The 16,174-nt window shown below is 38.2% G+C and overlaps 1 protein-coding gene across 6 annotated transcripts in view; it reads left to right on the top strand.

Moving 5' to 3' along the window:
• Nucleotides 1-16,174, top strand: part of RBPJ (recombination signal binding protein for immunoglobulin kappa J region) — an 83,217-nt gene that overhangs the window by 44,556 nt on the left and 22,487 nt on the right. For 4 of the 6 annotated variants that reach the window (XM_032806593.2, XM_075066543.1, XM_032806594.2 and 1 more), the window contains 2 exons: nucleotides 2,639-2,677; nucleotides 9,402-9,497. In XM_032806593.2, coding sequence (XP_032662484.1) covers nucleotides 2,639-2,677; nucleotides 9,402-9,497 — 135 coding nt within the window. The other 2 variants (XM_032806600.1, XM_032806601.2) reach the window with 2 other exon arrangements.

Genomic DNA, 16,174 nt, shown 5'->3' with positions numbered 1-16,174 from the left:
GTGTGTGTGTGTGTAGAGAAGGCCTTAGATTGTTATTAGTTAGGGGCAGGAACTTTTCCTTTCTTTGAATAGTACAGCCTCTTGTACAATAAGATCCTGATCTAGATTGCGGTCTGCAATTGCTACTATAGTATAAATAAGTAAATGAAAGTTTAATAACTGATCTGGTCAGATATAAATATAAAAATTTGAAATCCCACTTTTCTCACCCAGCATTGGACTCTAATCAAGTGGTCTTAGTGAGTTGCACTACATAGGTGGCATTGCAACAGAGAATGCACTTCTCCACAAAGTCATATTGCTTACTCAACTTGCAGGTTCTGCTTCCGTTGGTTAGATGGCATTGGTTAGAGAGAGTTCACTGCCTGGTCAGTGAGAGTCTCATGCAGGTGAATCTTCAGGTTTTTTTCACCCTATTTATTCCTTAAATTGTCGTAAGTCTCCAAAGGAGAACAGTGACTAAATAGATGTTAGTGCAGCTTATATTCTTGTTAAAATTACACGCACTCTTTTACATTCCAAATAGAAGCATATAAGTTCTTATAACGTTCAAAGGCCAAACAGTTCAGCATTGCACTAACACATAAGAAATAAAGTGAAAGCAGCTACATACTGATCATAAAAATAAGTGAAATTGAGCAATCTGCATTCATTATTCAAGCTGAGAAGAATGTAAAAAAGAAACAAAGCATAAATAATGACAAGTAAAATCAATTTTTATACACTTTTTAAGTTTTAGGCCAACACTCGGAAAAATGACAAGTAATGTTGGGTACTTCAATTTTGGGGTGCCCAAATTGAGACACTTTAGAGAGACCTGAATTTCAGAGTGGATGGTTGTCATCTGCTCAGAGCTAAATGCAAAATCCTTCACTCAAGGTTGTGGATTTGTTTAAAACAGACATGTCTTCCAAAACACTAAGGTCTGGTCTACACAGAAAGTTGAACTGGTTTAGTATTTCAGGTATGTTTTTAAATTGATGTAATTACCTTAAATTAATGCTGCTGCCTGTCCCCTATAGTTTTTTTTCTTTTAGTGGTCTCCTGAGCAAGATGGCATTCCTCTGTTACAATGCAAATTAAATTATGTGCATTAATTATATATTTTCACTTTGTGTTGCATTTCTGGAATTACTTAAATAACATTTAAGTGTATTGCATAATTGCATAATCAGTTGTACTTGCTTTGCTACAGAGTTCATTACAGATCAGCTCCATAAATTAGGGGATCTCTTGTCATGTAATTTTAGGTCTCATGCTCCTTATTGCAGTAGGGAGCCTCGAATATTGTAGTGCAATATTATAGATGGATTTTCATTGTAAATGAAGCATAAAGGGAAAGATATTTCTGTTTATGATATACTGTACCAAGAACATTGCCATTCTGAAGTGTATTTACCAGTAATGGCTGCATATTCATTGCATGGTTGACTTTCCTGTCTCATATCATGTATTTTTAGGTAGAAGGGTGTTCAGCTAGGTGCTTCATGTTTCTTGTTCTCATTTTAGCTTGTGATTGTACTTTCTTTAAGAGATTGAACATAGGAACAGATGTGTTGTGAGGCAGAGAAGCAATATCCTTGCCTTCCTTTTCTCAAGTCTTCTTGACAATTCTGACTTAATCTTTTTGGTTTGCTTTGTATTACTGAAGAGGATGTTTCTATACAACTGCATGTGTGCATCTTCTTACATACTTTAACATTTTTAGGAAGATTTAGCTTAAAGTTTGTGGTGAGGTAGTATTACCTCACAATCTAATGGATTATTAGATGTTTTTGAATCGCCCTCTCTGCACCTACGTGTTTAGCTGAGAACTTAATTTTTTTTTTTAGTTTTGAGACCATTGTATATAATAAACTTCATCAAGCCTACTGTAAGAAGTTACTGAGGGTGGGGGGAACCCCCAGTTTCTTAGAAAAGTCATTCTGATGTGCAGTATTTATAGTGCAATGTATTTGCCAACTCAGAATCAGATAGCTGATGGTCACAATATTAGTAATGTTGTTGTCTTTGTGTTGATAGTAACAGTTCTTACTGGCACTTCTAGTAGATGGTAATAACAGATAATCTCTGATTTTTGATGTAGTTAAGAAACTTGGACTTTTAAGTAAACTTCAGAAAAATGAGGCAAATGTGACTTTGCAGAAGGCATAGTAAACAAAGACATTAATAGGGATTGTACTATGTTTTCCCCTTTAACTGGATAATAATGAATGATTTCATTTGCCAGGCCTTTTGGTACATTAAGAACATTTTCACAGTGAAGGGCTTTTTTTCATTTTAGTTAAAATTTGAATACGTGATTTTTCTGATTTATTTGAGTAAGAAAAGTCTTTAATATTACAGAAAAACTCTGTAAAGGAGCTGGTTTGCTTTAAAAAATGGAAATGGAACATATATTTAAAACATTCTGAGTCACGAATGAATTATTGGTACTTGTACTGTGTTTCTAAATATCTCTGTGTGTGTGTATATATATATAAAAAATATAAAATACACACTTTATTATGTCAGCATAAAAGAAAAGAAGAATAATCAAGGAAATAAGATACAGCACTACATCAAATTTTAATATTAAAGTGTAAAAATCTATCACAGAATGTTTATTTTAAATTACTGGCTTCTTGTTTGTTTACAGGAAATTTGGTGAGCGACCTCAACCTAAACGTCTTACCAGGTAAGCATAGAATAGTTTATCATTTTATCTAAACTTATTTTTTCCTTTAAAAAGTTTCAAAGATAAATAACAAATTGTAGCTTGTCATCTTTTAATTTCAGTGCTGAAAGATAGTCATTCAGCAGAGAGTCAGAGTAGATTTCGAAATTTTGGTTTAAAATCTTTTCTGAAAAATGGAAAGCTTTAACAAACACATTATCAACCAGAAATAATACTGTGAACATTGATTGCTTTCCTTTCATTTCTTGGTTTAATCTGAAATTCAAAATTCTTTGCAGAAATCACTTGGCTTTTATGTAGTCAAATGTTTATTATTTGTGGAGCATCATAGTAGGTATTAATCTGCTCAGGTCTGAGTTTCCAGAAATGACTTCAAACATCTCCTCAATGACAAGTATATACATTCTATCCCTATGTTATATATTCATTGATAAGTGTGGCTGATGAAATCACATCAAATGCCAAAGCTCTTTTACTGGCAGAATTTAAATATTGTATTTGAGGGCTTTTGTGCTGCACTGTATATCACAATCAAGAATGCTGTCAGGGAACGATTTTAACCTAAAAGTTTTGTGAAGTGTGACCAGTGATAAATAGTACCACATTCTCAAGGGAAGCTGTTCATGAAAGGCTGTGAGAAGGGCTGTGAAGTATTATATCTGAATTATTCCTGTTCCGTTTTGGAATAACTTACTGTAGAAGCCATAAAATAGTCACTATTTGCCAGTTGTTACCACAAAGTTACTATAAATACTGATTATTCTGTGGAGAGGGGAAAAGTGTAGTAATCTTGGATTCTGCTTTGTGGCAACTGTAGACAAATGTTTACTTAATGATGGCCACTGCGTTTGCCTGATGTGCACAAAAACTGCACTTTTTTCATAGCGCTGTGTGTGAACAATAGTATTTGGGGGCATAACACACCCACTTTTACCCTGGCCTACTTCCTTTTATGTTGGGGAGCAGGATGCCTTATGCAAAACAGGAAGAAACATGTTTTGTGTCATGTCAGGTTTGGGATACATTTCATCAGGAATGCATTTCCAGATATACGCTATCTTTGTGATCAACTTGCTTTATATTAAGGCTGTGAGTACTTAACTCAAACCAGAGTTTATCCCACAATAGTTTTAAATAAGCTCAACAGGTAATTTTCTATTTTCTTATATAACTTGTACAATTATTATCTATACCTATCTGTGGATTTTTTAAAAAAAATTTAGGTTTAAAATCATGAAGTATTTTCCCCTCTTGGAGGTTAATCACTTTTGGAATTTTCTGCTTCTGAAGTTATTGGTAGAATCCACTTTCCTGAGATTAATTAAAAATAGAAAATTGATTAAACATCCTGTTGTATATCAGGGCATAAACTGTATTGTGTGCTTAGCTTTGATGAATCTAGGTTTTATGCACAGGGTTCAGCTACTTGGTTAGTAAAGTATCTTCCTCCTGGGATATTGACAGGGATCCTGGGAACCACTTCCCATGTGTGAGAGTGGGTGGTTCTAAATTTTTTTTTTCTTTTTCTTTTTCTTTTTTTTTTTTTACGTACCAAGACCTCATGTTTTGAACATGTAGTAAAATGTTTAGGAACTTCCATCCCACAAAATCTAAACAAGGAAATGCCTTCCCCTATCTCTTACCTAGCAAGACCTCCCAATACCTCTCGTGGTCTTGACTTCTACATTGAGAATGTATGCTTAAAGAATTGAGCAGAGAACATCTTTTAGGATCTGGTAGACGTATCCCAGAAGATAGATTTCTTGTGAGTGTAGGAGGGCAAAGAGGGTGGAAACTGGTGAATTGGAGTCCTTTCTTATATCTCTTTTTCCCTTTGAATTAGCAATCCTATACTGAATACATAATAGACTATGTAAGAATATGATCCATTCAGGTAGTCTGAAGAATATACCATTATGTTAAAATTCAAATGCTCTTTTAACTAAATTCTTTTGTATATATGAAAAGTCCTATATGACTAATGGAATATCATAGAATCATAGAATATCAGGGTTGGAAGGGACCCCAGGAGGTCATCTAGTCCAACCCCCTGCTCAAAGCAGAACCAATCCCCAACTACATCATCCTAGCCAGGTCTTTGTCAAGCCTGACCTTAAAAATCTCTAAGGAAGGAGATTCCACCACTTCCCTAGGTAACCCATTTATGTTCCACATCTTCTCTCCTAGTAACCATTCCAGTTGCTTCTCACACCCTCCTAGTTGTAAAAAGTTTTTCCTTAATTTATTCAACTCTAAATCCTCTCCCCCACTGCAACTTTGAGTACTCATTACTCCTTGTTCTGTTCATTCTTGTTACCTCACTGAAAACAATGTAAAGATCCATCTCTCTTCTTTGGAACCCCCTTTCAGGTAGTCGAAGAAGCAGCTATCAATCCCCCCTCATTTTCTCTTCTGCAGACTAACAGCAATCCTAGTTCGCTCAGGCCTCTCCTCATAAAATCATGTGCTCCAGCCCCTAATAATTTTTCTTGCCCTCCGCTGGACTCTTTCCAATTTTTCTACATCTCTTCTTGTAGTGTGGGGCCCAAAACTGGAACACAGTACTCCAGATGAGGCCTCACCAATGACATAATAGAGGGAATGCTCACGTCCCTTGATCTGCTGGCAATGCCCCTACTTACAGCAGCCCAAATGCCATTAGCCTTCTTGGCACAATGAGTACACTGTTCGACTCATATCCAGCTTCTTGTCCACTGTAACCCCTAGGTCCTTTTCTGCAGAACTGCTGCCAACCATTCGGTCCCTAGTCCTGTGCAGTGCATGGGGATTTCTTCCATCCTAAGTGCAGGACTCTGCACTTGTCCTTGTTGAACCTCATGCAGATTTCTTTTGCCCAATCCCTCTAATTTTGTCTAGGTCCCTCTGTAATCCTATCCCTACCCCCAGCGATATCTACACTCCTCCCAGTTTAGTGTCATCTGCAAACTTTGCTGAGGGTGCAATCCACGCCATTCTTCTAGATCATTATGAAGATTATAACAAAATCCTGCCTAGGACCGACTCTTTGGGTAACTCTGCTTGATAGTGGCTCAACTTCAGAAATGTCATCGATGACCAAATCCTTGTTCTAATCTACCTGTAGTTTATGAGGCGTACAAGGAACACTTGTGAGCTAGGCTTTCTACAATCACTTATTTAGGTCATTGTCCATGCAGGCTCTGTTCCATTCCTCCAGACATATACTTACTTTTTCACCAGGTCACGACACTTGGAGTCTCTTGCTTACATTTATTTTCAAACAGTAAAGTTATGCCACAACAGTAAGGCAACACAGGAATTTTGAAGTTATGTCATGTTTCTTTGGTGATTCCATTCCCTCTGCCAGTGTTAAACAGTTCGTATCATAGCATTATCTTCCATTAATGGCAACTATGCCAATTTGCCAGCTCAATCGTGTATTACATAATTTGTGATAGACGTGTCATATGTCTAAGCGCTTGTTCTGAATAGCAAGCCCGTGCCAAACTAATCGAACGTTTCTCTACTGCCCTATTTCTGCGCTTGCAGATCACTTACAAGACACGTGGCGTATTCTTCCTCACTAGAGGAGTGTACTGATGAGGTTTAGTCTCGCCCATGGAACTTCCTCCTTATCTACACAATAGCATGTACTGTTTGCCTGCATCGATTGAGCTTTGCACTCGTCAGCGTGACGTCATAAGTGCTATCAATGACATATATGAGTTTCGCTTGTTTGGGAATGCCTCGCTATTCAAAATCGAGGAGACTTTGATCCTCAAGACGCTCGTCTTCGCGTGGCATCTCAGAGGTACCTTCACTGGTCCTCTGTAAGATTTGCCCGAGGATATCCTCGCGAGATCACTGCTCATCGGTTTCTCTAAGACAAAAAATGAGCCATCGCACGATGTACCATATTTATATCCAGTCTCTTAGGCATTCGCGCCCGTCCTCCGAGTGCTCGCTCGACATGTCATATTCACTGGTACCTTTTCTCAACATGATGAGTGTTCAGGCACACGAGTCTCTGCAATCAGCTTCCGACCACTGACTCTCCTTCATGTTACAGCACCTTGGATACGCAAGATCCCTTATCTCTCCGGCCGCTCTATTTATGAAGCTAACATTTTTCAGTCTACCTATGTCTCTCTCACGATATCAGCTTTCTATCCACCTTCTAGTCCATTCATCCAGCCCATACTTTTTTAACTTGCCAGCAAGAATACTGTGGGAGACTTTATCAAAGGATTTAGCTTTGCTAAAGGTAAGGAACAACACATCCACTGCTTTCCCCTCATCCATAGAGGGAGTTCTCATCATAGAAGGCAATTAGGTTAGTCAGGCATGGCTTGCCCTTGGTGAATCCATGCTGACTGTTCCTGATCACTTTCCTCTCTTCTAAGTTCTTCAGAACTGATTGCTTCAGGACCTGCTCCATGATTTTTCCAGGGACTGAGGTGAGGCTGACTGGCCTGTAGTTCCCCGGATCCTCCTTCTCTCCTTTTTTAAAGATAAGCACTACATTAGCCTTTTTCCAGTCATCCGGGACCTCCCATTCGCCATGAGTTTTCAAAGATAATGGCCAATGGCTCTACAATCACATCCACCAACTCCTTTAGCACCCTCGGATGCAGCGTACCTGGCCCCATGGATTTGTGCTCATCCAACTTTTCTAAATAGTCCTGAACCACTTATTTCTCCACAAAGGACTGGTCACCTCCTCCCCATGCTGTGCTGCCCAGTGCAGCAGTCTGGGAGCTGACCTTATTTGTGAAGACCGAGGCAAAAAAAGCATTGAGTAATTAGCTTTTTCCACATCCTCTGTCACTAGGCTGCCTCCCCCATTCTATAAGGGGCCCAGACTTTCACTGACTACCTTCTTGTTGTTAACGTACCTGTAGAAATCCTGTTGAACCTGCTTGCCATCTCCAGTTTTTCCAGCAATTCTGAAACATTCTTTTCCTCTTCATTGCTTAAGTTCCTTGAAGGAGTAAAAATATCTCTGAGCAACTTCTGTTGTGCTACTTGCTTTTGCAGTTATATATAAAATATAATATAATGATGGGTAATGGTGCTTGCCTCCTTAAAGTGCTTTGAGATCTACTGATGAAAATGGCTATACAAGAGCTAGGTATTCTTGTTCTTATTGAACATTTTCTTGATAAGCAGTAGAGAAAGAAGGGTAGTCTTTGTATTCTTAGGAGGTTAGGTCTATGTGACAACTGTGATTTTATGAATACAGCCTTTAGAGCAGGAGAAAGGGGCAGAGATAATTTGATCCTGACACAATGCTTAATATACACTAGAACTGACAGCACATGAGCATTCTTTACTATATTTGTAGCAGTCTTTTTGAGAAATTGTTTAACATGAGTACCGTGGATATTCATGGGTATTACATAATGTATTCTGCAACTTGAACATGTGTTTATGACTAAGTTAAATGAAGCTAAAATGGTGAATTTTGTTAGTACTGAAATAATGTAAATATAATTCATTGAGAAAATATTTATCTTAGGTTTGGTAGTTATAAAGTACTGAACATCTGAATACCTATATAAATAGTCTCAGTATATGTAAATATACTTGAGAGAAACAGTTTCTTATTACTATACTTCATGCCTATATGCAGCATAGTATCAATGTTACTAATTATTAGCCAAATTTACCGAGATCAAGGTAATCCTGTATTGGTGTATCATCCACTTATATACTTGTTTCTGGTGCACCAGCTACTATGATATCTATGTGTCAGGTACAAGAATTTAAACTGAAATGTCATCACAGTTGGATTATGTTCTGTCCCCCACTCTCCTGGGTGAGTTTGTATTCCATAGGCTCTCTTTATCTGAGGGGTCTTTCTACTGGAAACAGATCTTGTTAACTAAGAATATTGTTTCCTTAGTTGAGTAAAGTTCTGGGTCAACAACCTTGGTGCCATTAAAGAACTATCCAAATATTGGTTGAGTTTGATCTCCTGAGTGGTTGCCTTTGGGTGGATGGCCTTCACCAAAAATGTCCTGAAACCCCTTCCGTAGAGTTTTATCTCTACTTCTGTCAGTTTCAGTAGGTAGCTTTCAATATTTGCACTTATCTAGTTATGCGCTTTGAAGGTAAGGACCAGGGGACTCTGAATTGATTATAGTATTTAATAGAGGGCTGGTGTAATATGCAGAAGACCAGTAAAATGTTGTCCTCTACCTATTCAACTCAAGAGATGGTTGTCTTTGTTTTTAAGCAAAACAGTTTCTGTCTGGCTTTTGTTGTCATTATATGACTGAATGTTAGAAAACCAACATGGACCATGTATGTCATGTAAGCACATCAGTGTGGAAGACTCAGATAAAACTAAGCAAGGAGACCTTGAACAAATATGGGTAGCAAGATATTGTAAATAGTAACAACGAGACCTCAGCATATCCCTCCTGTTGTGAATGAATGTATTGAAATAAATACTGTCCTTCTGCAGCACCCCAAACTTTCCCTGTGGTGGAAAACTTTGCGATAATAGCATAACTTACAGTAGTGGAGTGCAAATTGAATACTGTTCTTTTGCTCCCAAAATTGTCTTTTAAAACATCTGGTTTAAACCCAACTCTGTATTGTTAGTGTGCTGCATATCCCCCTATTTTGTCTTCTTTCAACCTCAGCTGCATTTTTTTCTTAAAGTTCTATTTGAATTATTATAACTACAAAGCTGAAAAAAAACTTTCAAAACTTATTTTCCCTTTAAATTAATTTTTAGGGAAGCTATGCGGAATTATCTAAAGGAGCGGGGTGATCAAACAGTACTAATTCTCCATGCAAAAGTTGCACAGAAGTCCTATGGAAATGAAAAAAGGTAAGGAAGAGTCTCTCTCTCTCTCTCTCTCTCTCTCTCTCAATCAAGGGGAAAAAAATTCATCATCTGGTGTTTTGTTAATTTTAGCATAGTACCTAACAAAATTGTCTTAAATTAAAAACACTGTAATCTTACTTTAAATAAATGTATTAATGAAATAGATCAAGTGTAGTGCCAAAATCAAGTTAGTTGTTTGTATAGTGAATGTTGGAAAACTGCTTCTTTTAGTACAGAGATGTTTGTGTCTGTTTCTGCTGGCAGTTTCAGAACCCAGCTTTGCTTCACCTGGGGATCTCTTTCTTTTATCTAGTTCACGTGGTTGGGAGAGCGGTGAGGTTCTATAGATCCTCATGTCCCTTGCAGGTGTTCCCCCGTGCACAGTTGGATTTCCCTGGGGAGAGGGATATCCTTAGCCTGGGCCTCCTCACCCCAATAACGTTGTTGTATCTGCTGCAGCTGCTTCTGTGTCTTTTCATGCCAGCTGAGTTAACAAGTTCTTCAGTTACTTGTGGAGCATTCTGAGGTAGACAATATTTAAGAGTTTAATAAATTTTTTAAAAAAACCCCAACCAAGTTAGAGTAAGAACCTTTACCGAAATAAAAAGTGACATAAACCCTCTTTTGATCACTTTTAAGGGGATGAACAATTGAGATTATAGTGAAAATTAGCCCTAGAAATATGGGAGAATGTCTTAGTAAGACTTTCCTATTAGTATAAACTATTTTTCCATGGTAAAGTGTCTGTTTAAAGTATTTTTTTTGGAGGAGGAGGTGGTGGTGGGAAGGTTAGCTTTTTTCTTTCAGTAATTTTAAATAAAAATATACATGGCCCCAATTCAGGACAGCACTTAAGCACTTGGTGTCCTGAATCAGGCCTGTAATTGCAATAAGACGTATCGAGATGTATCATTTAAAATTAGTATGAAGTATATCTTGTTATAACAACTTCTTGTCAAAGATAGGTCAGTATTATATAAGTAGTAAGATGCTATCTATCTGATCCTATTTGTATAGATTTTTATACTGCGGCTATCAACCACATATCTGATCACTGCATTTTCAGGCAATTGTAGTACACTTCAGGTAGTTTTTAAGGAACGAGGCTGCAGAAGAAGCATTTTCAGAAGGCTTGTTAGTGAATATGTTTTATGAATAAGATGTGTGTAGTTTCTTCAGCACTGTTCTGCTGGTGCACTTAAATTCTGACTTGCAGCACCAATAAGATCCCTTATGTCTAGATTTCTAATTACCTTATAACACACAATGACTTACTGTAAGATGTACATAACAAATTTCAAAAGTTAAATTGTTGAGCTAAAAATACTGGACTAGAGCAGATGAGGTTTCAGACACAGATGTTATCTATATGCAGTAGCCACAACACAACCACAGGTGCTGCGTGTACTGTTACCTTTGATGCTTAATATTTCTTTTTCCACCTCGGTCCACATCCTGTTGTGTCATATTGCTTGTAAAATTTCCTGAGATATTAAACATCTCAATGTACAAAAACAATTCCAAATCAGAGTCCGTCAAAAAATTGCCTGCAGAGTTCTGAGAAGTAATCCACTAACACAAATGGATTTATTTCCTATCATTGGGCCTCTGTTGTTCACGCAAAGGCCACTGTTGGCTGTTCTTCACACTTCTGTGCCTAGTTACTGGTACATCAGTGCATTTTCACTATCCTGAGAAGACCTCCACAGCTTGCAGTATTCGCTAAACTTCTCTTCTGGGCAGTTTCCAGGTTCATCAGTTCCATTCAATTGTTAAGGATTTTTTAGATCTCTTTAGAGCCTTGCATTTCTTACTGAGAAACTCAATGAGGGGGGGAAAAGGACACAAGTGCACTATGTGTATATGATGCAACTATGCAGCCCTCTGTTGCTGACGGCAGCATTTTTAGACGCATAGCAAGGGGGTTATAATTCAAGGCAGCATAGCAGTAAGCAGTACCTGCTGCTTCACAAAGGAGGATTTTACAGCCATCAAGATTCATCATGACTGAACAGCAGGAACACATGGTTAACTTCCCAGGTCGCACCGTATTAAAAAATAACATGGTTAAGGAGTACAGTGTACTGAATTAATTTAACCCCTTTGTATGCCTCCATCGGTTGGAAAACACATTTCTAACAAGCTTTCCTCTGTCAGACAGAAATCTGTTCCTTCTCTTGGGCCCAAAGTACTTCAGGAGTACAAATCATCCACCATCCAACTCTTTTAGGGATAGATTTACTCTTTTCCTGTTTGGATTGCAGTAAAGTAAGGGGAGATGGCTCATTTTATTTGAAGATTGAAGCTCACCATTTGTGTTAGGAAAATGTGTAAAGTCCCCCCCCTTCCTCCCCAAAATGACCCTGAGAAATGTGAGGTGATACTTTCAAGGTGGATCTTTGTTCCTAGCCATTTCCAAATATTCCCATGTGCCTTTGACAGGTAATATTGCCCCAAACAATTCCTTGGATAAAATATAGAGTAGAGTTTCAGGCATTCTTGATGTGGCTTGCTGATTTTCATGAGTATATATTACTAGTGTTAGTAAAACCACTATGGCATGCATACAAGTATGCTTCCCAACTCCTGAGAATTGCTGTCCTTATGCCAACTAGTAATCAAAACATGCAATCAGAATGACATTAATACTACGTAAATACAAAATACCAAATGTTAAAACACCAAAGCTCTTCTGAGCGGGAACTGTCCTGGGGGAACTGTTCTGAGGATATTGGATCCTCATCATCCGGTGCCAAAAATTTTACTTCATTTTTCAGGGGTGTCACGGCCACCATTAGTGGCTCAGAAACTGAACTGTAATTGGATATTGATTAAAATAGATATATATGTTTTTGCATAGCATGTTCCTCCTCCACTCTGTAGACATTGTGGAAGTAGGTCCATCCACTATTTATTTAGTATAGCTGGAGTGTTTCTTCACACTAGTTATTTTGAATTCTTGTCCTAGTGATAGACTTACCAAATGAGTACAGATTTCTTTTTAGACATTCAGAGTTACAGGAAGAGAGTGCTCAAGGGTGACACTGTCTGGGAGCAGCAAAGAATCCTGTGGCACCTGTGCCACAGGATTCTTTGCTGCTTTTACAGATCCAGACTAACACAGCTACCCCTCTGATAAGTGTCTGGGAGGTCAGTATAAGATTATAGCATCATTTCCAAACTGATTTTAATACTGATTTAGTTATTAAAAGAAAAATTGTTTAATATTTAAACAAAATGTATAGTTCTAAATATTCTAATCTAAATTTTTATTCTCCTTCTCAAACCAGTGTTTAAACCAGCACAGAAGATGCATTACAGTATTACACTAGACTCCCAAACTTCTGGCGTCACAAATGATAACTACATTATTATTCTTAACAACTAAATTGCCGGTATCAACAGAATCTCAGAAGTGTCAGTTGTAGTTAAATCTTTGGATTCACTTCTGCCGCCAGATACTTCATGCAAATGAGTGCAGTTATAGGTCCTTGATTTTCAAATTCATTTTACTTTACTCATAGCGAGAGACATACCTTATTCCTTTCTTATTGCTGGCTAAGCCAAGTTAGCAAAGGTTTTATGGCTATTTTATTATAATGATTAACCAAGTTCATGGGACATTCGTTTTATTCATATTTTTTTTTGCATTTCCAAAGAGAGAGGTTTTTAATTGAACTATTACTGATTGTGCCTACGGTTACACTGTATTTTAAGCTTCATGGAAGGATCTCTCCATGTTTTTTTGGTCCTGGACTTTAATGTGATAAGGAAGTATCTTGGCTCACTTTAGATGTGTAAAGAATAATCCATCTTTACTTGACAGGCTTCTAAATTTTCAGAAATTGGGGGTCCTTTTGTAATTCCAGTTTCCAGTCATAGAGATAGTGTAATCTAGAGGCTACAGAAACTCCTCATTTCTGTTCCTAGCTCTCTCTTGGTTTGCTATGAGGCCTTGGAAATTTTTTTTAACCTTTCTGTGTGCAGTTTATCCATCTGTAAATGAGGGTAATAATTACCTTGCAGGCGTTTTGATGAGGCTTAATCAGTAGTGTGACATACTTGGTGGAAAGGAACCATATAATGTGCAAATGTTGTGTAGTGTGATTTTGTTTAAAAATCTTAGAAAGAGGCATTTCCAGACTTAGTCCCCAAGTACATGGCAACGTCTTTGTTACATGTCTGTATGCTGATCATTGATTGGAGTTCCTAGATGTTAGTGTAACAGAAATAATAGTAGACAGGTCCTCTGCTCTTCTAAGATGAGAGCACATTACTCTTTAGTAATAATAGCCTTTAGAATGGCAAGGGTGATGCAAATTTCTTTTGTTAAATTTGCAGGTGAACCATTTGGCAATGGCATGTGTACATTAGTTATTGTTTACGTTCTCAGATGTTGCATTCAGCATAGTTGTCTGGGTTCCTACTGGGTGCTTTGATTCTAGATTAGATTTGTGCTAGTTATGTTTCTGTAAAGATACTGTCCACCAGAATTTTCCTTCCCGGTTCTCAGCTTCTTGGCATGAGACAATCACAGCTCCCCAAGCTATTGAAGTGTTTTCAGTGACTGGATCTGTCAGCCAGTCCCCCTACTAGAGGTCACATACTACTATCTGAATTTGTTCAGTGTCCTTGGAATGTTCTAGTTAGCAATTTCTTGACAGATGTTAGTGAAAGAACTCCTTCCAGAAGCTGCATCTCACAGTTATTACTCAGACTTTTGTCTGCGATGTGTTGTTGAGCATGCTCTACTATGTGCCTACTGCGTCCTGGTTGTTGTTGCTAAAATTGTTTTGTCACTGAGTGCTTTGCCTTTTTCAAGGCTTGCCACATGGCTCCGATGCCTATTTTTAGCACTCTGGCACCTAATTATTTTTCATTTTTTTTTTTCTTGTTGCATTATATTCTTCAGTGGATGTTGTCAGTTTCTTCAGCCCCTAAGAAGGAAAGAAGACTGCTGAGTGGTTTCATGCTTAGAACAATGTGGGTAATTGACAAACATGTCTTCTGCCTTGACTGTCTCCAAGTCGACCACCAGGTACAAGGGGAAATATTGTCATGCAAATGTCACCTCAAACGGTGGTGTATTTCCCAACCCCACATCAAGGGAACCTATGAAGACTTCTTTGAGACCAGCACAGGGGTAGGTCAGAGTGTTTCAAAAGGTAAATCCTTGAAGCAGAAGCCAGAGTTGAACAAGAGTGCTGAGTGCCAGGACTCAGAAACGTTGGCATAAACCCATTTTTCCCTGGTAAGCTTAGTTAGGATAGTTTCACTACTGAAGCACCATGTTTTCCCAAATTCATTGGCCTTAGTGGTGCCATGTGTACAGGGGCTGGGAGTGCACATGTACCCTTACTTGGGGATTTGGCTGGTCAAGAACACTATGGAAAGAGTCAAAAGAGCAGTCTGTTCGCTTTTCCATGTCATCACGAGGGTTTTGGAGTCAGTAAGATTCAAAGTCTCTACTTTTCCCCAGCAGACATTTGGAGTACATGTGAGCTCTGCTAGGCATGGATCTACTTGGTCTTCCTGCTGCAGAACAGGATTCAACACATGACGAATCTGATGGAGAGGATTTGTCAGATCAGATAGATGATACCATGGACCATACTATGAATACATTTGAGTTTTGATGGCCTCAACTAAATTAGGAGTACCATGGCTTTTCTTCTCATGAGATCAACTCAGTGAACCTTGAAATCACAGTGGAAGCAAGCATTATAGGGGGACTTGCATCTCTTCTGGATGATGGACAACCTCTGGGCTTTTCTGTCTAAGTGCGAGTCCAAAGATAAGCTTGAATTAGGGATTTAGTTCAAACTCCAGCCATTCAAATTGTAGTGACCACGGATTCGTCCGACATGACATGAGGCACATACGGAGAAGGTGCCTCCCCACTCCTCTCAAGGAATTTAGTCTTTCTGTAGGAGCAACAACAGAACATTTTATGTACAACAGATGGGTGGTTCTAAATACAAGTACCTTCAGAGACCTGATGTGCCTAAAGGTGGCCCTACTTCACACATACAATAGAGTCACTGTGCTTGTACATCAAGAAGCAGGAAGAGACCAAATTTTGCGTCTTGTGTTACAAGGCTTGGCAAATGTGGGAATGAGCTTTCCCAGAAGATTGCCAGATATTTAGCAGGGAAGAACTACTAACAGAAAGAGCTGATCCATGACAGATCTTCACAAGTGGTCTGTGGAGCATGTAGTGGCATGCCTACTTTACAGAGGAACATTGGAGGTAAATTTCTCCATCCCGTACTTGAAAAAGAAGCTACCAATCTTCTGCTCATGGCATAGCGGAAGAAAATTAACAACGGAATACCTTATCTATCCAATGGATAAAGGGACTCCTATATGCCTTTTCACTAGTACCTCTTATAGTCAGGGTTCTGGCAAAGGTTTGGAGGATCAGAGGTAATATTTTTTTAATCATTTTCTTTTTTTGCTGGTCAGATTACTTCTTTGGAAACTTCCATCTCCCACTCAATTAGAAGCTTATGGCCTTGTGGTTAATATAGAGGACTAGAAGTTAGAAGACCCTATAAATTGAAGATAAATGGGAAAGCAGTTTTCTTTGTTCCATAGCACCTAGTCCCACTCTATTTTTAATTGTGAACCCTGGAAATCATTTCAAACTAAAAATAGTTGAAGGATTTTTTTTCTCTTTT

The sequence above is a fragment of the Chelonoidis abingdonii genome, chromosome 5 (assembly GCF_003597395.2).
Source record: "Chelonoidis abingdonii isolate Lonesome George chromosome 5, CheloAbing_2.0, whole genome shotgun sequence".
Lineage (NCBI taxonomy): Eukaryota > Metazoa > Chordata > Testudines > Testudinidae > Chelonoidis > Chelonoidis abingdonii.
This window is presented reverse-complemented; position numbering and strand designations above follow the sequence as displayed.